General features: G+C 63.5%; 2 protein-coding genes across 2 annotated transcripts; one reads left to right on the plus strand and one right to left on the minus strand.

Annotated features, from left to right (window-relative positions):
• Positions 1–934: 934 nt before the first annotated feature.
• On the minus strand, positions 935–11,929 carry QBC33DRAFT_595523 (uncharacterized protein; the record flags this gene model as incomplete). The annotated part of the gene is made up of 2 exons (XM_060431834.1): positions 935–9,818; positions 9,895–11,929. 2 exons carry the CDS (start codon positions 11,927–11,929, stop codon positions 1,360–1,362), a joined length of 10,494 nt encoding a protein of 3,497 aa, XP_060280464.1. The 3' UTR covers positions 935–1,359.
• Positions 11,930–12,729: 800 nt separating this feature from the next.
• On the plus strand, positions 12,730–20,901 carry QBC33DRAFT_497829 (YD repeat-containing protein; the record flags this gene model as incomplete). The annotated part of the gene is made up of 1 exon (XM_060425602.1): positions 12,730–20,901. The coding sequence occupies one exon, from the start codon at positions 12,730–12,732 to the stop codon at positions 20,899–20,901; it is 8,172 nt and encodes a 2,723-aa protein (XP_060280465.1).
• Between the last annotated feature and the right edge of the window lie 2,133 nt (positions 20,902–23,034).

Consider the following 23,034-nt stretch of genomic DNA (forward strand, 5'->3'; position numbering starts at 1 on the left):
TGTCGCCCCCAAATCTGGGCCAATATTGTGAATCCTTCGGGCCATTTCAGGCTTAGGAAAATAGGCAGTCAAGGGGGAAGGCAGGGCGACCGAGACGTTAGAAACGGGTTACAGGGGGGGCTCAAGACGTGCCGGATACCCCTTTGCGCACAGACCTGGGGGCGGAAAAAGTACCACCTTCTGTTTCTTCACTTGGACTGTGGACCTCCATATTGAAGCAGTAGTGCCGGGTTCTGTCACCCTATTGCGGTGATAAATGAGTAAAATTGATGTCTGCCTGGCCTGCCCCACCCTCGCAAACAAAATGAATGGCTGCATCGTTGGGAGGATGCTAGCCTTCGAAATTGAGCGAGGGCGAGACTTGGCTGCGTCCTTGGCCCCTGCGCAAGGCTTACATTGCCCGTAATTGAGCCAGTCTCCACACACCCTAATAATAATAAAGGCACCCAGGAACCAATTCCGCCCGTCCCGGCAATGAGGTGATCTTCAAGGCTGAAGGCACAGACCGACAACGATGATGCTGCCTTTCCTCGTTTTCACATTCATACCTGACATCAACGGCTGATTTCTAAACCTCTGAAGGGAGGTAAAATACCGCGAGTGGCATAGCTTCGCACTCCTCCTCCCTGTTTGCTTTCCTTGCGATCCTGACATTGGGCCGTTCTGGTCCTCGACGGCGTGACAAATTTATTGCTCCGCAATTGGGGGCCGAATGGGCGCCATTGGTCCCCTTGTTTCATAGGAGGGGACAGGAAGGGTCTTGTTGGTACATACAACCCAGGTAGCACTAGCATGCGACACTTGGACGAATGCAGCCCTGAAGAGATGTGACCGGCGCATGAGCCAATCGTATCGCTCGGTCAAATTATCCCGCTGAGTGTGGATTCGATTCCAGGGAAATCTGGAACTGGCTCTCTCGTCAGAAGCACCTCGCATGCCTCGGTACCAAGGTCACGAGATCAATTGCCTGTCAGAGAGGACCTGACCCACTTTATCTAATCGCAAATGCACTTCCGCGGAAGATCACGCTTCCAAGTGCGGTTTGCTTGAAGAATAGCATGCGGATTGTGCCATCCGAGCGAGGCACGGAATTTGCAGCCAGGATGGCTATCGAGAAGAATCACTCTGACAATCTGGACAATCAATTGACATCATTCCACACTTTTACGCCGTTGCTTCTACAGACACGTCATGGTTTGCTGGAGGAATACAGGCTGTCGCATGCTATCAGATGTGAATACCAATTGCTAACCCATTATTCCCCCACTAGGTAACTGGCATAGCTTCCTGGTCCGGAGGGCAAGTTCGAGAAACAAACAACAAGCACGACTCCTCCCAAAACCCAGCCAAGCGAGAGCTCTACTCCTTGACCACCTCATACCGACACAGCACCCAAGCCCCCGTCACACCCCTTACCCCGGCCGGCACCTCGAACGTTCCCAGCACGCCCTCCCCACCCGCTCCAGCCTCCCTCCCTCCCCGCTCCGGCAACGGCACCGGCCGCGCGAGCTCCAACCCGCCCCTCCAAATCCCCCCAGCGGTGCGCACAAACGGCACCACCTCCGTGTCGGGACAATGAGCCCCTTCCGCGGGCGTGAACCGCATCTGGAACACAGGCACATCGTCACGGACATCGAGCAAGACGTCGACAGCGACGACGGCGATGCGACGCCGCGAGGTCATGAACGGGAACATCTGGCGCGAGAGCGCGAGCCGGAAGGCGCGCCCGGGGTGGTGTCTGTGGTGGGGGCGTCTGTGCTGTTCTCCGGCGCGACTCTCGTGGCGGCGGTGATGGTCAACATCCTTCCCGCCGCCATCGTCGCGCCTCAGGACAGCCCACGCCTCGGGCATCTCGTGCCGCAGATCGAAGAACCGCAGGCCATCGGCGGGCAGGTGGGCCTGCGCGACGGCGTGGCGGGCGCGCCGGAGGTCGGGCCCGCCCTCGCGCGCCGTGAAGTTGACGTGCATGACCAGGTCGCTCAGGCTGTCGAGGTCGAATTGGTTGTTCTCGGGCGGGAGGTCGATGCGCCAGCGCGAGACGGCGCCCGTGTACTCGAACGGTAGGTACCGCGGGTCGCTGAAGCTGACCTCGAAGAGCCCCGCGTCGCCCTGCCCGCTCGACGTGGCGATTGCCTCGGTGCCGGCGAAGCGCGTGGCTAGGTTGGCGTCGTGGGTGCAGCGCCGGGGGGCCTTGGTGGTACCCTGCTTTTGCTCCTCCTCGCAGCAGGCGCAGTGGCCCGACGGCGCCACCGTAGGGCGCACGCGGATCGAGCTGCTCAGCTGCTGCAGGCGGCAGTGGATGCCGGTGTAGGGCCCCGCGACGCAGGGGATGGTCAGCGACACGTTCCTGATGCGGCGCATGTAGTGGCCCGGGTAGTCGAGGTCGAACAGCCACTCGGGCACGTCGACCTCGCAGCGGCCCGTCGACTTGAGCAGCACAAAGGCCGCCGGGAAGTGCAGCCGCAGCGAGATGTGCTTGGTCAGCTCGTACTCGCGGCAGTTGCGGCTCATGTACGCCCGCTCCATCGATCGTAGCCCGAGTTCCAGCTTCTCTCCCGCTAGCAGGCCCTCGTGCAGGCTGTCCCAGGCGCCCGCGGCGGAAGGGATGAAGTCCAGTTCCGCGTCGCCGAGCTCGTAGCGCGCCGCCTGCTGGGCCTCGCGGGCGGCCCGGGCGGCGGCGTCGTAGGTCTGTCTGTAGAGAGCGGCGTTCTCCTGCGCGAGGTATAGCCACAGCTCGTGTTTCGTAAGCTTGTCGCGTGTGAAGTCCTGGACCTCGGCCGAGTGCTCGATGCGCCGCTGGGTGATGTTGATCTCGGCCAGCGAGACGTCGAGCCTGCGCCGGGCAGCCAGGCGCTGGCGCTTGATCTGCTGGATCTCGTAGACGAGGGCGTCGCACTCGTGCTGCCACTCCTGCTCGCGGCGGTCCCAGCCGCCCTGGGTGGCGTGCAGGCCGGCGCCCGACCCCGCGATGTCGGCGACGGTGTTGAGGATGCGGGCGGCGGCGGCGAAGCCCGCACCCATCTTGTTGCCCATGGGCATCTGCTGGAACTGCAGCGGGCTGCCCATGGTGCCGGCGATGCCCATCCACATGTCCGGCACCGACGCCATGCCCTGGCCCACGCCCTCGGAGATGGTGGCGCTCGTGCGGCTGGCCATGGACGCCGTCGTGCCGAACACGTAGCCCATCTCGTTGGCGATGAGCCCGTCCTGGATCAGCCGCTGGTAGTACTGCAGCCGTGCCACCGCTCCCGCCATCTGCTTGTCCAGCGCCTGCACGTCCCAGTCGGCGGCACGGTACTGGTTCTTGGACACATCGAGCCCCAGCTCCGTCACCTGCCGCTCCTGCGCCGTCCGGAGTGCCGATAGAGCCTCGCCGTCGGCCCGCTCGAACGCAGAGAGCAGCGCCGCACCCGTTGACTTGGTTATGGCCACCCACTCGTTGGCCTTGGGCAGGATCGCGCTGAAGCGGTACGGCTGGCAGCACGAGTACACGCACGACGACGTGCCACACTCGTCGCTCAGGCCGCCGTGGTGGTCCCCGAGGTCGAACCTCCTGTGAGACCCCCAGACCGCCCTGTCCTTGTCGAGCGCGCCCCCCGGCAGCCCCCGCCTATTCACGGAGCTCCGGATCGCGGCGAGGCGGTGCGCGACGGCGTCGTACAGGCCCACGAGCCTCGGGTTCAGCGCGGGCGACGACGCCTGGAAGGTCGCCACCGTCATGGTCCCGCCCGTCAGGTCGGCGGCGTCGACTTGCTTCGGCCGCGGGCCCAGGACCCTGGCGGCGACGGTCAGCAGCGTCAGGGCCTGCTGGTCGGCCTCGAGCGAGTTGCGGCACAGCAGCCCCTCCGACCAGAGGAGGAGCGTCTCGAGGTATTCGAGCGCCACGGCCCTGCTCCTGGCCCTGCCTGCTTTGGCGGGGGCTGTGTCGCAGCATGTCCCGTCTTGGGGGAATCGAGACCGTTCGGTGACGGCGACGGCGACGACTGTGTCATTTACGTCTACTGTCTCTGTTGCCGCGAGAGCATGACTGAGACTGGAGTTGCTGGAGAACAGGTCCGTGGAGGCGGAATCGGGGTTGGCTGGTAATACCGCCTCTCTGGCGGCTTCACTATCAGGACACGGCGCCCAGCTGTTGTCTCTGGACAGGGGGTCGTACGCGAGCCTCAGCCAGCTCGTGGAAGCCTGGTAGTGGCAATCGGCGCGCAGCGAGGACGCGATTAGCAAGCTCGTCCCGAACGTCCCCGTCGGCACGAGCGGCGCGCCGGCGTCGAAGTAGAGGAAGTACGGGAACGCGGCGAGGGCGTCGGCGAGCGTCGCCGGTAGGGGCAGCGGCGGCGGCGGGTCTCTCTCGACGGCTTCGGGAACGGGCACCGCGGTGTCGGTGGCGATGTCGTAGCGGAACCCCGTGGTGGAATCGCCCTTCTTGACGTTGAAGAGCAGAGAGTCGACGGCCCTGCCGCGCAGGTCCAGGTACAGGCTGGACAGGTCCGCGTCGACCAGCGGGATGGCCTCGGTCGACCGCCGCGGGTCTTGCAGCACGCCCATGTGCACCCTCGTCCAGTGCAGGTGCACCGCCGGCTCCGACTTCCAGAACAGCATCTTGGCCGTTGGGGCGTCCCAATCTGACGTCGGGTCCGCCTGGATGGTGCGCGGGTCGATCTGCGACTGGTTCGGGTCCAGCGTCTGGTCCACGCCGGGCACGTTGTTGTGCGCGTCGGCGTTCTGCGGGGCGGGGGCGTCGGTGGGGTCGAAGCGCCGCGAGTCCTGCAGCCAGAAGTAGTACTCGTCGATGACGGGCGCGTGCTCCTTGCCGCACTGCCCACAGGTCGAAACCTCCTTGTGAGGGTGTCCGTACGGCGCCGCGATGGGCACGTTCGACGCGGCGACGCGGATGAATCTCGTGCCCAGTCGGAGAGCGGCCTGGATCCAGAGCGGAATCGACTGGAGGGAGGCAGCTGCGGGGAATGGGGGTTCCACGGAGTTGGGTGTCAGGACCATCGCCTCTTTCAGGCTGATTCCTCCGCCATCATCGTCGCCCCCTCCTCCACTCCCTGAAGAAGGAGCATCGGCCAGTGCCTTGAGTGGTGTCAACCAGGTCGGCCTAGCGCTGTGATCTGGCGTTCCCATCAACCCAAGCCCTTCATCCAAAGCCTGACGTTGCTCCCCCAAGACGAACCCCTGGTATCCCGAGACAGAACGCTTTCCCGGCTGTCTTGGCACGACAGCAGCGGCCCCCCACGTCAAGTCCCTCGCCAGCGTCGCAACAGTCGTCACCCCAGACTGCATCCCCAACTCCAAGCTCCGGCCCCCCTCGCTCTGGCCCGCCCGCCCCGCCTCCTCCCACAGCAACCAATTCTCACGATACCACTCCCTCCGCCGCCCCGCCCTCCACCCTTCAAACGACCCCAACCCGCACCCCTCCCACCTCCGCAGCAACTCCTCGCCCACGGGGAACTCCGGCTCCAGCCCGAGCACAGCCCTCTGCACGAACCGCTGCGCCGCCGCCACCCCGTCGTCGACGCGCGTCGCTGCCTCGCCGATCCCCGCGTCGACGTCTAGTAAGAGATGGTCCGACACTTCGCCGACCGGTCGGGCCAGGTACGCCAGCAGGGCGGCGCGTGCGCGCACCCGCAGCCCGTCGCTGAGGCGCGCGATCAGGCGCGGGCGCGGGGCCGCGGCCGTTGTGGAGAGGCTGGAGCGCTGGACGAGGCGCGCGAGGTTGATGTTCCCGCTTGTCGGCGGCGTCGTGCTGGTGACGACAGGCGCGTTCGGGTCCGGCGTCGTGGCCCATAACGCGGGGCGGCTGAGCGCCAGTTCCGTGGTGGGCGCGTAGAAGTGCTGGCGGACGCGGTCGAGCCAGCGCCCGGATTTCCAGACCCGGACCGCCCAGCGCTCGTCGGCGAGGTTGCCCGCGTCGGCGCTGATGTCGAAGAGGTTGTCTGGTGTGGCGGAGTATTCGAGGGCGAGGGGCGCGAGGTGGATCTCGATGGCCAGGAAGCGGAGGAGCTGGTCGGCGCGCTGGGGGGAGTCTGAGCTGGCGTGGTGGAAGAGAAGCCAGAGCGGGGGCTCGCATTTCGTCCGCACCTCGTGACGCAGCGTGGTGTAGTCGAAGATGCGCTCGAACCAGTCGAACATGGCGGCCTGGCGCTGGGATGAGGGTTGGACTCGCTGGTCTGTGGTCGCCGAGGGCGGGAGGTAGGCGTCGGTGACGGGCAGGAAGTTGAAGTCCAAGTTGGCGTAGTGGGTCTTGACCGTCGGCGGTGACAGGCCGTCCCAGTAGTAGGACGTGCCGCGGAAGTCGTCGGGGTGGCTCAGCAGGTATCCGAGCTCCGACTCCCTCTCGCAATGGGTTGGTATGGCCGACAGCCGGAACCGGTGCGCGAACAGAACTGCCTTGAAGGCCCGCTGGTATGTCCGCCGGACATCTCGCAGGGTCGGGATGTACCTCAGGTTGAGGACCTCGACAATCACCCTGGGCACCTCCTCTCCGGTCCACAGTGGTCCGTCCTTGCTCTTGATATAGAGCGCCTTGAGCGGGACTTCGACGGGGCAGTCGTGCGTGTCGGGGCCCGTATATGACAGCCGGAAGCCGGTGTGTAGCTTGCGGAGGTCTTCGTCGTCGTCAAAGTCCGGCTCTGGCTGCCGGAAGACGACGGTGATGTCGTAGGCGCCGTGGCGGAGCGGGACCTGCCTGGAGTGGCTCTCCGAAACGTCCTCATCGTTCTTGTCGATCCCACGGTTGAGGAGAGTCCATTTCTTCTGGCCACGTTCTATCTTGACACTCCACTGGTGGGGGCCCTCGCAGTGGTGGCGATGGTGGTTGTGGTGGTCGTGGTCGTGGTGGCTATGCTCGCCCGCATTAACGGGACACGTAAAAGCAAAGCGGTAACAGCCCGCCCTCTCGACCAGCAGGACCCCCTTCCACACGCCCTCGAAGGGTTCGGCGCCGGATATCTCATTCCCCGACGCCTGGGAAAGAGTGAAGCCGTTCTTGAAGGAGACGAGCGTGCTCTGGTCATCAGACGGGGCAATCGTCAGCCTCGGCAGCACCGTCGGCACGGGCGTGTTCCACTCGTCACACTCCCCCCCCCACCCGGCTAGTCCGCCCCGCACCTCCTTCCAGACGGTGTTTCCCTGCGAGACTTCGTACACGCCCTCGATCCCAGTGCCGGCCAGCCCCAGCAGCGCCGCAAACGCCCCGCCGGAAAACCAGGGGTCCCACGCAAAGTCCGTCGGGGCCGGGTCAGCCCCGCTGTCGTCGGCAGCCTCCCACGGCGACGCGGGCCTGTTCTCGTCCGCGACGAGGCTCAGGAGGATGCGCCGGGCCACCTGTGCCCCGTGCTTCCTGTAGTCCTCCGCGCGCCGGCACTCCTCGCTGTCCATCTCGGCCGCCGAGGACACGGCGTCGTGGATATGCCGGGCGATGATCCCGCACCGCCGGTGGAACTTTGCAAACTCGCGCCGGAAGAAGGCGAACCGCTTGCGCACGCACGGCTCCTGGATTAGAGCCCCCGCCGCGTGGTCGAAGTTGGAGAACAGCAGCGCGAACGGCGCGAGCGCGGCCCGCGGCTTCAGATACACCTCCCTGACCGCCGAGGCCTCGGGCCCGGTCAGCTGGCGGAGGTCGCGCAGCGTGTGCAGGACGTCGCCGTCGCGCAGCGGGAGCTGGGCCCACAAGGTGGCGGGGGACTCGCGGGAGTCGAGGGCCGCGACATAGTGGAAGGGCGAGCAGCTGTTGGCGGGTTGCCAGATCTGCGCCGAGGTGGGGCCCGAGATGGGCGCGGTGAAGCGGCGCTTGTCTGCCGGGACGTGGTGGCCGTGCTCCTGCAGGATCTCGGGGAAGAAGTGCTCTGCCAAGTAGGCTAGCGAGTATTCCTCCCCGTGTGGCCGGTACCCCATCTCGTGGAGGGCGGCGTCTATCGCGGGCCAGGTCCAGAGCTCGGCGTCTTCGTCGCAGACCTCGACGTCGACATCCAGCAGCTTGCGGCGCAGCGCCCAGAGCCCGGTTTCTTCGTCGTCCTCGGGGACGTTCAGCGGGTCGTCGTACGACTCGTCTGCTTCGGTGAAGGGGAACGGGTCGTCGGACCGGAGGTGGTCTCGCGTCGTGAACAGGAACAGGATCTCGCCGACGGTGAAGGACGACACGTACAGCTTGGCCAGGACCTCGACGAAACGGATCGTGCAGGTCGGCTTCGAGTACCACGTGTGGGCCGCGTCGAACCCCGCCAGTGTAGCCAGCGCGTCGAGGTTCGCGGCTATCAGCTTGTGCCACGACGCTGGCCGCTTCGGACACTCGTATTTGTGGATGCTGTGCTTCTCGATGCCGTGGAGGAGCGCCTCGACTGCCCACTTGAACTCGTCCGTGCCTATCCCGTGTCCGGCCCATATGGCTAGGAGGGTGGTGCGCTGATCTGGCTGGTCGGCTGATGGGTCAGCCAGGGTAGGGCTTGTCCAGGGCAGGTCCCAGATCTGCTGAAGCATCAGCAGCGAGGCGAGCTGGCGCAGGAACCCCGGGTTGACGTTCCTGTCCGTGAACAGGCCGAGCACCTCGCAGATATCCGCCAGGATCTTCATCGAGATAGGCAGCCCGCCGACCCCGGTGACACTCCGCCAGAGCCGGACGAAGATAACGAGCTTGAGGATCTCGGCGGCGGCGGACCTCTCCCCGGGAAACGACATGACCACCTTGTCAGGGCAGCAGGGCATGCACTCGGGGAACTCCCCGCCGCCAGCCGGCCCGAAATTGACCAAGCGACTGCGATGCAGCTCGAGGAACTCGCAGTACGTGATGCCGGCGACGCGGACGAACACGGCCACCTGCAGCAGGTTGGCAGCGGTGTCGGCGTCGGCGTCCCGCAGCCCCAGCAGCTGCATCGCCGTCGACGCGGCCATGTCGCCGCCGTAGATCACGGTCGCCTCGTCCGGCGAGACGCCCAGGTACTCGAGCGCCGCCTCGTACCGCACCGGCAGGCGCCACAGCTCCCGCTGGAACGAGTCGGGCTCGCCCGCGGCGTCCTGCGCGAGCTCGGTGATGTCCCGCCGGAAGGTGCGCAGCACCTCGAAGCGCGACGTGCCCAGGGGTTCCAGGTAGGTGCGCGAGAAGTCTAGGCCCTGCGCGTAGGGTAGGTTCGGCCCGGCCACCGAGGTCTTGAGGGCGTCGTAGACGGTGGGCTGGTCTAGCGGTAGGTGCGGTGCTGAGTGCTGTGGTAGGGCCCTCACGATGTCCTGCGCTGTCAGCGTGGGGGCGATGACCAGTGGTGGGGTCCCAGCGATGTCCAGCTCCGAGAGGCCGCTGTCGGCGGTGTTGTAGACAGCACCGTGCCCAGCTTGGGGATCGGCTGCTAGTGCCTCGAGACTCTCGTTGACGAGGTCGATGACGGGGACTGGAGTGTTGAGATTCGCGTCCGTGACGAGCAGGCTCGCAAGCGGCCCTCGCCGACTCGCCAGCACGCCGCCGAGTGTCTGGGTGCCGGATGAGAGGGAGAGCAGGTGGTTGAGGTACTGCACTGGGCCGAACGGGGAGAGATGGCAGGGCGGCTCGCAGTTCACCAGGTTTCCCGGATTAATGGGCTTGAACACCTGGCCCGGCTCTGGGCCGTAGTCGCCGGAATCGGAGTCAGGATCGGAGGGAAGGTCCATCGCCTTGTCGTGAATCTCCTCGGCTCGGGGGAAGGCGACCGTTCCAGACAGGGCGCTGGGGAAGAGCGACCGGGCGATGACTCGTACCTTGTCTGCGCTGGTAAAGCCCCTCGAGTGGAGGGCTTCCATGTATGAGAATCTGAGCGAGTTGTCGATTGGCTTGCTCGGATCCTGGGAGTCTGTGATGACAGTTAGAGACTCTGTCCGGATTGACAGTAGACTCGGGCAGCACTAATTTATCAGTTTAGCACCTACCTTTCAAGTCCGTAAGCTGATAGAGAACCCACAGCTCGTAGACGGCGGAAGCAACAAAAGCTGCGACGCCTTCGTCCCCTCCGAACAGCTGAAGCGCCGCCGCCTTGATGTCCTCGAGCTTAGCCTCGTCCAGCGTGTCCGAGAGTGAGAAGCTACCGTAACTACTAAAGAACAGCACCAGAACATCCCCGTCCGAGGCACCACCCAGACTCGGAATAGCCGGTTGGCTAGCCGGGCCCGGAGCACCCTGCGGCGGCGGCAAGACAAACAGCACCTTCGTCACATCCTGCACAAACGAATGCACCCGACTCGCCAGATCGCCAAGCAAGTACTGCCTAGGCAACAACTCCCCATGCCGCGTAAAAAACTCCAACCACTGCGTCTCCGTGACCAGCAGCAAATCATCCACATCCTGCACCACACCCCCCAACCCCGTCGTCCCCCCGGCCCCAGGCGGCATCCGAAGATCAACCAGCACCTCCCCAATCAGCGCCTCGTCCCCCGGCGCCACGACCTCCAGCACCGCCGCAAGGTACGCCCGCGCCCGCGCCGCGGGGAACCACACCTGTTCGGCGACGTCTGCGTCGGCGCCCGCGAACCCCAGCCACGCGGATACCAGGCCGCGGACGTCGGCGTCGACGGCGCCGAGATCAACGACCTGCTGCGATGGGGCGGGGCGCGCGGATGCCTGCAGCGCGGAAAGGCGGCGGATCGCCTGCGCGGGCGTCAGGGTTGTGGAGGCGCTGGTTTGGAGGGTGCTGGTGCATGTTATCGGGGCGGGGCCGAGGACGCCGGCGGAGATGGCGAGGGAGAGGGTGCTGGTGAGGGTGGAGGCGGGGGTGGTTAGGAGGAGGTTGAGGCGTGTGTTGGGGTCTTGGGAGATGGCGTAGGTGGTGGTTAGGGCGTAGAAGAAGGCTGCTGGGACGGTGAAGGGGGGGTCTAGGGGGCCGCCGTTGGGGCCCGAGAGGGAGATTGTTGGGGTGCTGATCGCGGAGACGTGGTTGATGTTGGATTTGATGGGTACCTCGAGGGCGGCGCGGGGGGCTTGGGAGGTGTAGAACTCGGCGTAGATGGCGGCGATGACGGAGAAGACGAAGTTGGCTAGCTGGAGGGAGTCGGAGGTGTGGAGGGCGTAGTACGAGGATCGCTCGCCCTCGAATTTGGTCCGCGCCTCGTCGATGGATTGCTCGACTTGGCCGCCTGTGTCGGCGATCGTGTACATGTCCTCGAAGATGGTGCCTGGGTTCCCGTTTACGAGGTCCGTGGTGGGATACGGGGCGACGGGGGCTGGATCCAGGAGTCTGTTGTTGATCAGCTCGGCTGCGATCTGCTGGGCCTGGGCTGTGCTGAGGTAGGTTGTCATGGTCTCCAGTGACGATGCCCCGTCGGGCGAGTCCTTGGCGAGAACCGAGTTAATGGCGTCCTTCAGGGCCGAGAAGCTCGGAGGCGTCCCGTCTCGACTGGGGGTGACGACGTTGGTGCCGGCAGGGAGTGGAGATACCGGTACGTCGACGGGAAGGTATACATCCGTGGCTATCTTCATGTAGAAAGGCTGGCTCTTGGACAGTGTGGCCGTGACGGGCTTGATGTTGAAGTCTACTATCTTTTGGCGGCTCACAACTGCAATCGGGCCCGCAGAGGCGCCCAACTCCAGTCTCACATCGTACGAAGTGGGCGTGGGATATTCCTTGTCGGGACCGTCCAGTGCTGCCCGGTTGACTACGATGACGGCCGTCGCCACCGAGTACATCTGGTATTGGTTGTTTGGCAGGACACCAAAGTGCTGCATGATGGTCTGCTGCAGCACAGGCGGGGTCCCGGAGAGGCCCAGCAGAGGGATGTCTGAGAGAGGAACCCCGTTCTGCGGCCTTGTGGCGAGCCCGGTGGCCCTACCTAGCTCCCTGTCGTTCTGGGCATCGCGAACCCACTTATCCCACGCGATAATGGTCATGCCCTGCAGCGCGGCCCTGAAGGCGGTTGGCCCGACGGGCTGGGTGGGGATGATGCGGACGATGAGGAAGTCTGAAGTCGACATGTTGGGCCGCGGCAATTGTAAAGGAGAGTAGCAAGTGACGATGCTCAACGCTGGAAGAAAAAAAGACGGAGTAGGTACGTATGAGCGAGTAACCAGAGGGAATGATAATCTGAACAGAGACGACGGGTTTATCAGAAGAACTCCAAGACCAGTGCCTCGATTATCCGGTGGGAACTCAATATGGATGGCAATGTTTTGCTGCACACAAGAAGGCAATCACTACATCATGTGAATGTGATTTAGGGCTGAGCTGCCATATCCGATATACGACGAGGGTGAAATCTGGCTGGTTGAGGTACGTCGAATGGCTTGTCTTGTGGTTCCTTGGAGTCGCTAACGAACGCCTCTCGCAACAGGTGTAGGAACATGTCTACCAATGAGGTGCCTTGTTGTGCAGGTCAGTTGGCCTTCCCCTCCTGCGGCTGAGAGGTGGGCAGTCGGAGGTAGTGAGAAGGTCAGCCGCAGGTTGACAACCCCTACTCTCTTCGAGAGTCCTTACTGGCCAGCTTTACTTCCAGACCGAGAACGTGAATGTAGCTGCAAGTTTTGTGAAACCCATGGCAAAGTGGTGGTGTGGTTTTGGTCACCTCTACCAACGTTGCATCTAGATTGGGATCAAAAGCAAGGCTGCCGAACTGTTTCCTATCCCATTGACGCCCTCAGACACGTGCCTGCTTACTTTCTAACTACTAGTAGGGCGCTCCCCAGGTTGGCGCATCACCGGGCGACAATAACCATCGCAGTTCAAGGTGAGTGCACCCTGACCTTTTAACCCCAGAAGAACGGAATCGTCCGAGACGATGTATCCATTTACACGGCCCGAGGACGGCCAGAACGGAGCCCAGTCCAGCACATCGCAGAGTGTTGGTCCCCAGGCGACTACCCAGCGCGACAACAGCGGAGCAACCACCGGGCAGTCGGGTCCCGACACCGCTCAGAGCCCTCACAACCTGCCATCCGTGTCTCTGCCCAAGGGCGGTGGTGCCATTAAGGGAATCGGTGAAAGCTTCTCAGTGAGTCCGGCCACCGGCACGGGCAGCTTCTCGGTCCCGATCAAGACCAGTCCCGGCCGGGGCGGGAGCTCAGTGCAGCTCAGCCTGTCGTACAACTCCGGTGTCGGCAACGGTCCGTTCGGGCTCGGCTGGCAGATCTCCAACCAATCCATCGTGCGGAAGACGGACAAGGGCCTCCCGCAGTATCGGGACGAGGATGAGTCTGACGTCTTTCTTCTCGCGGGAACCGAGGATCTTGTGCCTGTGTTGGATGTGAATGCGGATGGCACCTTTGGGGAGAAGAAGGTCGAGTTTCGCGAGGAAGGGGGGAGATGGGTGCGAGTCGCTCGTTATCAGCCCCGGATCGAGAGCGGCTTTCTAAGAATCCTGCGGATCACCGATACCGAGACTTGTGACACCCACTGGGAAGTAAAGACGGACAGCAACGTGACCACCATCTTTGGCGACAGCGACAACTGCCGGGTCTTTGATCCCCTGGATCCGTCGCACGTCTTCGAGTGGCTGCCCAGCAGGACATACGACGACAAGGGGAACGAGACTGTGTACGAATACAAAGCCGAGAATTCTCTCGGCATTGACGTCGACTGCCTGTCTGAACAGCGTAGGACGGTAACAGGTAGGTCGGCGGCACGGTATCCCAAGCGGATCAAGTACGGAAACTCTGTATCGGGACTTAACCCAACATTCGCAACTCGCAACCATTGGCTATTCGAGGTTGTCTTTGATTACGGCGATCACGACAGCGACCATCCTACGGCCCAGGAATCCCGGCCCTGGCCCTCGCGCCCAGACCCCTTCTCCTCACGCCGGTCGGGCTTCGACATACGAACCTACCGGCTCTGCAGAAGGGTTCTCATGTTCCACCACTTCCCTGACGAGCCCGGTGTGGGTCGGGACTGCGTCGTCGCATCCTTCAACATTGGCTACGAGTCAATCGGCCACGACGAGTCCACCGGGCTCTCCGTCGCCACCATCATCAAATCCGTCAGCCAGGAGCATTGGCAGAGGGATGGAAAAGGAGGATACAAGAGGCAGTCCCTCCCGCCCCTCGACTTCACCTACTCAATGGCACAGCCAGCCAAGCACTCCCGAGTCCTAAACTCATCCTCCCTAGCCAACCTCCCCGCCGGCCTCAGCGACACCTACGAGCTCGTCGATCTAGAAGGCCAAGGCCTCCCCGGCGTGGTGACCCGCATCGACGGCAGCCTGCTGTACGTGCCCAATCTGGGAAACGGCGAGTTCGGGCCCGCCGAGCCGCTGCCGACGAACCCGGCCGCCGTGTTCCGCAGCGGCGGCGGCAACGAGCGGTGGATGGATCTCTCGGGCGGCGGCAAGGTCGAGCTCGTGCAGATGGGCGGGGCCGTGCCGGGCTTCTACACGCGCGACTGGGACGAGGAGTCGGGGTGGGCTGGCTTCCGCCCTTTTGAGTCGTTCCCTAACCTTGCCTGGGATGATAAGAATCTCAAGTTTATTGACGTGACCGGGGATGGGATTGCAGATATTGTCATCTTGCAGGACCAGGTGCTGACGTTTTACACGGGACTGGGCGACAGCGGGTTTGGCGGGCCATTGCACACGCCCCCTCCGCTCGAGGACGACTCCTATTCCGGCTCTCGGTTGCTGTTCTGGGACGGGGTGGAGGCCATCTACACCGCCGACATGACGGGCGATGGGCTCGCCGATCTAGTTCGCATCCGCCATTGCGAGGTCTGCTACTGGCCGAATCTCGGGTACGGGAGGTTCGACTCCAAGGTCGTCATGTCTGGTGCGCCCAAGTTCGACAGTCCCGACATGTTCGACCAGGCCTTCCTACGGCTCGCCGACGTCGACGGGTCCGGCACGACGGACCTCATCTATCTCGGCAACGAGACGCCAATGATCTACCAGAACCTCTCGGGGAACGGCTGGAGCAGGGGGATTCCCATTACGGGATTTCCGGGGATAGATGCCACCACGAAAGTGCAGGTTATAGACCTGCTCGGTCGCGGCACAGGATGTCTGGTCTGGTCATCCGTTCTCCCTGGAGACTCGGGTCGCCAGATCCGGTACCTCGATCTGATGGAGGCCGGTAAGCCGTACCTGCTCGTCGGAATGGACAACAACATGGGCTGGGAGACGCGGGTCACGTACGAGAGCTCGACGCAGTTCTTTGCCCGTGACAAGAAAGCGGGCCGGCCGTGGACATCCCACCTGCCGTTCCCCGTGCAGTGCGTCGAGAAGACGGAGGCGGTGGATCGGGTTGGTAAGAACATATTCACGACTAGGTATGCCTACCACGATGGGTACTTTGATGGGCCGGAACGGGAATTCCGTGGTTTCGGCATGGTTGAGACGTGGGACACGGAGAAGTATTCGAGTCTCGAACAGCTCGACGGCTGTTACTCCAACATCAGCAAACACTCCAATATGCCGCCCGTCTTGACCAAGACCTGGTACCACACCGGGGAATATCTCAACGGGGAGGCCACCAGTCGGTACCCTGACGTCCCGTACTGGATTGAAACCGGAGGATCCGGAGTATCCGCCAATACCTTCGCAACCCTCGGATCGACTGGACTCCCATCCTCAATCATCACCAAGCGCGGCTCCGTCCCATACAGAGCGAGCCATCAGGAGAGGAGGGAAGCGTGCCGGGCCCTGCGTGGCTCGGTGCTCAGGTCCGAGGTCTACGCCGTCGACGGAACCAATCTGCAAGACATCCCCTACACGGTCAAGCAAGCCAACATGCAGCTAGAGCAGCGTCAGCCCCTCGGCCGGAACCGCCACGCCGTCTTCTTCGTGCGGCCCAAGGAGACCCTCGAGGTGGTGTACGACAGGAAGATATACCCATGCGGGCGCTTCGACCCGCGCATCGCGCACACCCTGGTCCTGGAGACCGACTTCTACGGAAACCCGCTGCGGTCCATGACGATCAGCTACGGCAGGCGCCTGGAAGACCCCGATCCGAGACTCACCGACGAGGACAGGGAGCGGCAGAGACATACCTACGCTGTCCTGTCCGAGGCGACGTCTACCAACAGCTTCGACGACGTGGAGACGTATCTCCTCCCGAAACCAGCCGAGTCGCGCGTCTACGAGGTCATCAACATCGGCGCCGCCTGCCGAGAACAGCACCGGGGAGGGGACGGTGGAGGGCTGGTGCCTTTCGAAGAAGCCCTCCACACCGCGATCCTTCTCTCCACAGGCAAATTCGACGTCCCCTTCGAGAACTTCGCAGGGCCCTATCCATCCAACACAGCCGCACACCGGCGTCTCCTCAAGCACAGCCGCGCCATCTACCGGCGCGACGACCTCACCGGCCCACTCCCCATCGGCGTCGTCGAGCGACTCGCCATCCCCTCCCAGAACCTCCAGCTCGCATTCACCGACGACCAGGCGGCGCGCTACGTCGAGGCAGGCAAGATCCCCGCCGACCGGCTGCAAAGCGTGTTTGGGGACGACTGCAACTACGTGCGGGTGCCGGGTGAGACCGGGTGGTGGGCCCCGTCGGGCGAGGCGTTCTTCTCGGGCGACCGGCGGGACGGCGCCGCGGAGGAGCTCCGCATGGCGAGGGAGCACTTCTTCCTTGTGCGGCGGAGCCGGCCGCCGTTTGATAGGGAGGATAGGCCGGCTGAGTCGTTCTACGAGTATGATGCGTATGACTTTGCGGTGAAGGAGGTGCGCGATCCGTATGGGAATAGGCTGACGGTCGGGGAGAGGGATGTGGATCCGGAGCGGCCGCTTGTTCGGCCGGGGTATGATTATAGGGTGCTGGCGCCATTTTTGATCATGGATGCGAACCGGAATTGCGCAGAGGTTGTGTTCGATGTCATGGGTAATGTCGTTGCTTCGGCGAGTAGGGGGAAGCCGGAGGAGGACCTCGGAGATTCGCTGAAGGGAGTTAACCCGTCGCTGGATGGCGCAGAGACTCGAGAGTTCTTCGGCAATCCCGTCGAGGTGGGCAAGCGGCTCCTGGGCGGGGCTACGGCGCGGACGGTGTACGACTTCTTTGCGTATCACCGGACAAGGCACCACGCTCACCCTCAGCCCAACTGGACGGCGGGGCTAACGAGGGAAACCACCCTCTCCGATCTGCCGGCGGGGACGGACAGCCGGGTGTTTGTCTCTATCTCGTTCTCTGACGGGTCGGGGAGGTCTATCCAGACGAAGCTGCAGTGCGAGCCGGGGCCGCTGACTCCACTGAACGACGAAGCCGACGATCCAAAAGGAGACAAGAACCCCGAACCCCAAGTCACAAAACGGTGGCTCACCAGCTCATGGGTAATCCTCAACAACAAGAACAAACCCATCCGACAATTCGAGCCCTTCTTCAGCGCCACACCCACCTTCCAATCGCGCGCCATCCACGGCGTCTCCTCCACCCTCCTCTACGACGCCCTATCCCGCCCCGTCGCCGTCATCTCCCCGGACCACGCCTGGACCAAAGTCACCTTCCACCCCTGGGGCTCCGACGACTGGGACGCCAACGACACCGTCCTCGAGCCCGACCCGGCCGCCGACCCGGACGTCGGCCCGCTGTTCCGCCGCCTCCCCGCGCACGACTACCTGCCCACCTGGTACGCGCGCCAGCAGCGGCTCGGCCGGCTGCACCGCGAGGCCGCGGCGGGGGCCGCGGCGGTGTCGGCGCGGACGCCGTCGACGAGCTGCTTCGATGCGCTGGGTCGCGTGTGCGTCGGGTTCGAGGTCGTCCGCCGGGCGGGCGGGGATGGGGAGGAGGTGCTGCGCCAGCCCGTGTTTCTGGATGTCCAGGGCCTGCCTTTCAGGATGGAGGATGCGCTGGGGCGGACGTCGGCGAGGAGTGTGTTTGCTATTGGTGGGGTGGTGATCGCCGAGACTAGCATGGATGGGGGGACGAGGTGGGCGCTGAAGGATGGGGCTGGGAGGGCGATTCTTGCGTGGAATGGGCGGGGGCAGAGGTTTAGGACGGAGTATGATCGGGGTGGGAGGATCGTTGGGATGTATCTTGAGCAGGGGGGGAGGGAGTACCTTGTTGAGAGGTCGGTGTATGGGGAGACGGAGCCGGATGGCGAGCTGCGCAATGCGAGGGGGAGGATCGTGCGTGCGTTTGACCAGAGCGGTATCACGCGAACTCCGGATTACGACTTTAGGGGGAATGTGATGGGGAGCAGTCGGCAGCTTGCTAAGGATTACAAGGGGATCATAGACTGGGCTGGTCAGCCTGAAGTCCAGTCAGCGACCTACGATGAGAAGATCTTCTACAATGCGCTGGGGAAGCCCACTCGCACGATCCTCCCCGACGGCACCACCGCGACGTACAGCTACAACGAGCGCGGCCTGGCGAACAGCGTCACCACGGCCGTGACCGGGACCGGCACCTCCACCGAGGTGATCCGTGACATGGAATACGACGCCAAGGGCCAGCGCGCGCGCGTCATCCTGGGGAACGGGGTACAGACGCAAACCTTCTACGACAAGGAGACATTCCGAATATCCCGGATCCTGACCACCCGGCACCGGACCCGCAGCAGCAGCAGCAGCAGCGACACCGACAGCGAAAACAACGGCACAGTCACCCCTCCTCCCCGCCTCCGCAGACGCAGCCGCACAAAGACAGAGCACCTACAAGACCTGCGCTACGTCTACGACGCGGCCGGCAACCTGACGCACGTGTCCGACGCCGCGAGGCAGGCGACCTTCTTCCGCAACGAGCGCGTCGACGCCGGCCAGTCGTTCGTCTACGACTCCATCTACCGGCTCGTCGAGGCGACGGGGCGCGAGCACGTGGGGCAGGCCCAGACCCAGATACAGGGCATCGGGCACCACACGCCGCCGCCGTCGCCAGCGGGCCGGGCCGACCACGCCAACGACGCTAAGGCGGTGGGGAGGTACGTGGAGAGGTACGTCTACGACGCGGCTAACAACTTGGTGAGTGTGCGGCACACGAGCCCGGCTGGCGGTGGGGGAGGGTGGACGAGGAGGTATGAGTACTGCGAGGCGAGTCGGGTCGAAGCAGGGGAGGTGGGGAATCGGCTCAGTCGGACGCGGGTCGGTAGGGTGGTGGAGGAGTACCGGTATGATGCGCCTGAGGCGGAGACGGGGAACATGACGGGTATGCCGGGGTTGCCGGGCATAGAGTATGATTATGGGGAGAGGATGGCTTTGTCGGTGCAGACTGTTGGGAGGGGCGGGGAGGCGAGGGAGAGGACGTATTATCGATATGATGCGACTGGGCAGCGGGTGCGGAAGGTGACGGAGCGGTGCGGCGGTGGTGATGATCAGCCGCGGGAACCAGCCATCGTCAAGGAGACCGTGTATATCGGTGGGGCGTTTGAGGTATTCCGGCGGTACAGTGGCTCCGGGGATGTCTCGCTGGAAGTCCACAGCCTCAGCATTGCCGAGTCGGGCCGTCGACTGCTCCTGATCGAGAATCGCACCGTCGGCGGAGACAGCCGGGCTCCCGGAGTGCTGTACCGGTACCAGCTGGGCAACAATCAGGGATCGGCGACGGTGGAGGTGGACGAGGACGCGAACCTCATCTCGTACGAGGAGTACACCCCCTACGGCGTGTCGTCGCTGAGGGCCGTGTACCGTGACACGGAAATCCCCAAACGGTACCGGTTCCTGGGTAAGGAGCGCGACGACACGGGGCTGTACCACTTCGGGGCGCGGTACTACGCGGCCTGGCTCGGCAGGTTCGTGTCGGCCGACCCGGACGGCGCCGCCGACGGGCCCAACCTGTACCAGTACTCGCACGGCAACCCTGTCATGCTGGCGGACCCGGGAGGCAAGGCAGCAGGCCCGGCAGCGGCGGCGCCGGCCGAGGCGCTCGGCTGGGGCGTCGGGGCCATGACGCAGCGGGCGCGCGACTGGGTCGTGTTCGAGAACCTGCCGTCATGGGTGTCGGGCCTGCGCGAGTGGCGCGTGTACGGGCGCCTGGCGTCCATGGACTTCGCCATGATGCTCCAGAACCAGCTGCTGGCCGGGGGCGCCACGGTCGGGGAGGCGGCGGCAAAGTTCGAGCAGTACATGCCCAGCGCCGAGACGGGCGGCCGCCTGGGGTCCAGCTTCATCGACTTCATGTTCCCGGGCATGAAGCGGGCTTTCGAGCACAAGCTCATGGACTTTGCCAAGTACGCCGCCGAGGACGGCTCGCTGGCCGAGGGCCTCGTGGAGCAGGCCTTCCAGGGCGCCGACGAGATCCTGGCGCAGCTCAGCAAGCACTCGGCCAACGTGGCGGCCGAGCTGGGCAAGGACTGGGGCAAGACGCAGCTGGCGGTGACGATCCGCGGCGTGGAGGAGGGGTCCGCCGGGTGGAACGCCATGACGAGCAAGATCCAGGGCGTCCTGCAGGAGGCCGGCCAGGTCGAGGCCCTGATCGTCCACGCCGACAACCCGGCCCTGGTGGCGGCGCGCCGGAGCCTCGACGCCAGCGCCATGGCCCTGATCAACAAGGCCGGCGGCCTCGCAAAGGTCCTCGGCTCCGGCGCAAAGTACCTCGGGCCCCTCGCCTTCGGCCTGACCGTCGTGGCCGCGCCCTTCCAGGCCTACGCCGCCACTGACGCCACGCGCAAGGTCAGCGACCGCGTCCAGTCCGGCCTCGACCTGGGCTCCGGCCTCACCGGCCTGGGCGTCACGGCCGTGGCGGGGGCCGTCAAGGCCGGCACCCTCACCAGCGCGGCGACCGTGGCGGGCGCGACGGCGACGGTGGTGGCGGGGGCAGCGCTCGGGGGCGCAGCTGTGGGGGCCGGGGTCGGAGGGTACGTGGCCGACAAGGTGGAGAACTCGCAGTGGGTGCAGGGTCACCTCGGAAAGCAGGGGGCCGCGGCCGCGGGGGCCGGTACCGGGGTCCTGGCTGGTGCGGCGGCCGGGGCGGCTGTCGGGGCGCTGGTGGGGAGCGTCCTGCCCGTCGTAGGGACGGCGGCGGGCGCGGCCATCGGTGCTGCGGCGGGAGCGGTTGGGGCGTCGGCCAAGATTCTCATAAGGAAATGGTGGGGTTGAGGAGTCTATTCCGAGGGGAGTTTTCTACGGTGGATGTTGTGTCTGAAGCATTAGCTGGCATATCAATTACCTCGGGGTTCAATTTGCAACTGCAGCTCCTAGGAGTAATGCGTCACCAGTGGTCTCCAGCAGAGAAGGCCACGTGCGTGGACCATGGGATCGGATGAGGATCAGGAGCAGAGCAATCGAGTAATCACCCCTTGCCAGATACTCCGTTTGACCACGATGCATTTGTGCCATCGTAAATATGTGACTCGGTTGGCTTCGACGCGCAGAGCCATTATTTCCCTGTATCCAGCCAGACGTTTACCAGCCCGATGAAGATGATTTGTATGCGTGGGGGCTGGGCTGGGTTGTCATTGTTGTTGTTGTCATTGTTGTTGTGGCTTGCCGGTGCCATTTTCGGCAAGCATATCCGATCTTCAGAAGGCAATTCATTTGCGTAAATTGATTTGCCGTGCTTAGTGCTTACCAGGCAAGATAAGATCATTTACTTCCCGACCATCGAAAGCTTCCATCGTTCCACCCCGTCTCTTTTCTGCCGCCTGTGTGCCGCAAACAAGCGTTGCCAGCTGCCGACTTCCGTTCCACCTTCCACCGTTGGCGGGAACCAGCCGCCACGGCCGCCCCCTCGACTTCCCCCCTCCTGATCCTCCTCGCCCGTGCAATGCTGCTGCGAAACTCGGTCACGCGAACAAAGACAATATTTGGAGCAATGGGGCCGGGGTTGACATTGTGCTGCCTCTGCGTCTACTCCTCGCTCGCTGCCCAGCCAGCTAACCTATCCCCGCATCCCTCAAGGGCGATTGAGCATGTATGTCTGCGATCCCAGGCCTAGGCTTCGGAGATAGCCTTCGGGAATAAGGTAGTTCACCCCTTGTCCTGACTCGGGCCTCGATGGATTCACTTGTTGCCTTGGCGACCTTGGTCATCATTCCGATTCTGCATTTATTCATTCCGTAATTCTCGTAAGGACCTCACTGACGGGCTAGGCTTTAAGCCAATACTTGCACGCCAACATCCCCCCTAAAAATAAGACGACGGCTCGCTCGCGTGCTGTGCTCCCAAGAAACAAGCCGGGCATATCCTTGACCACAACCGATGTGCGACGACGCTAGCGAAAGCCATCAGCCCAAACTCGGAACGGATTCCGCCCCCAAGAGTGGGGAGCCCGGCAAGCAGCCCCATTGGTGTGGCCTCCTTTTCTAGCCAGGCTCCCAGGGATATCCTCTCGTTGGTGATGTCCTTGCGAGGCGGAACATCCCACCACCGACTTAATCGGATCCCAGGTCGCGCCTGCGGGAATGTGTCAACCACGTGGGCGTACCTACATGCGTACATGTCTCAACCCCACAGAAGCGGGAGATGGGCGACAGGTGAGTCGATGATACATACCGCGTGGATGCAGGTGGTGCCTGCGTGGGTACCTAATTAAAGAACGAGAACCGCCCACTGCGACTCTACTCCGGGGTCTCTCGACACAGGCAGTGCAGGGCCCCCCTTGAGGTCCGTGGAAATCAATAGATATGCGGTGAGTCTGCCCCAATCGGTTGGCGTATCGATTTCATGGCATCCTTGCTCAACCAACCTTGCCATGTATCCGGACGGACCGAGGCAGAATGGTAGAGGCAGGGGGCATCGTGGACCAAGATCATATGTTCTGGCTCTTTGTCGTTGCCCAGTAGCGTAGCGAGAGGGGACACGAGCTGGTGTTCTTGGCGAGCGAGTTATGTATTCCGCAAACCTTCCCCAGAGCTAGCCATGTATGCGCACCTAGGCAGGCATGCGGGGAAGCAGGAATGGCCTAGCGTGGTATTCATGCCCTGCAATCTTGACTTGATCTGGGGTTGGGTTCTTGGCAAAGGGGGTCCAAAATAGCATGGTCGCCGTCTTGGAGTTGGGAAATCCAGGCCTGGGTGAGTCTCATGTGGTCACTCTCGCTTGTTTGCTCAAGATCTGAGCCCTGGGAATGTGGAGTGTTTGTTGGGGAGATGCTTCTGTTTATCGCAGTTAAAGTGATAGGGGAGAGATTTCTATCTTCCGGAGACTGTCTCCGAATCCAAGTCAAGGAATGGGCCATCCCATCTCGGCTTATTCTCAACTTCACCGGTAGGCAGATAGATGGCAGGCAAG

This window comes from Phialemonium atrogriseum (assembly GCF_030411735.1).
Source record: "Phialemonium atrogriseum strain 8032-3 unplaced genomic scaffold QBC33scaffold_25, whole genome shotgun sequence".
NCBI classification, from domain to species: domain Eukaryota; kingdom Fungi; phylum Ascomycota; class Sordariomycetes; order Cephalothecales; family Cephalothecaceae; genus Phialemonium; species Phialemonium atrogriseum.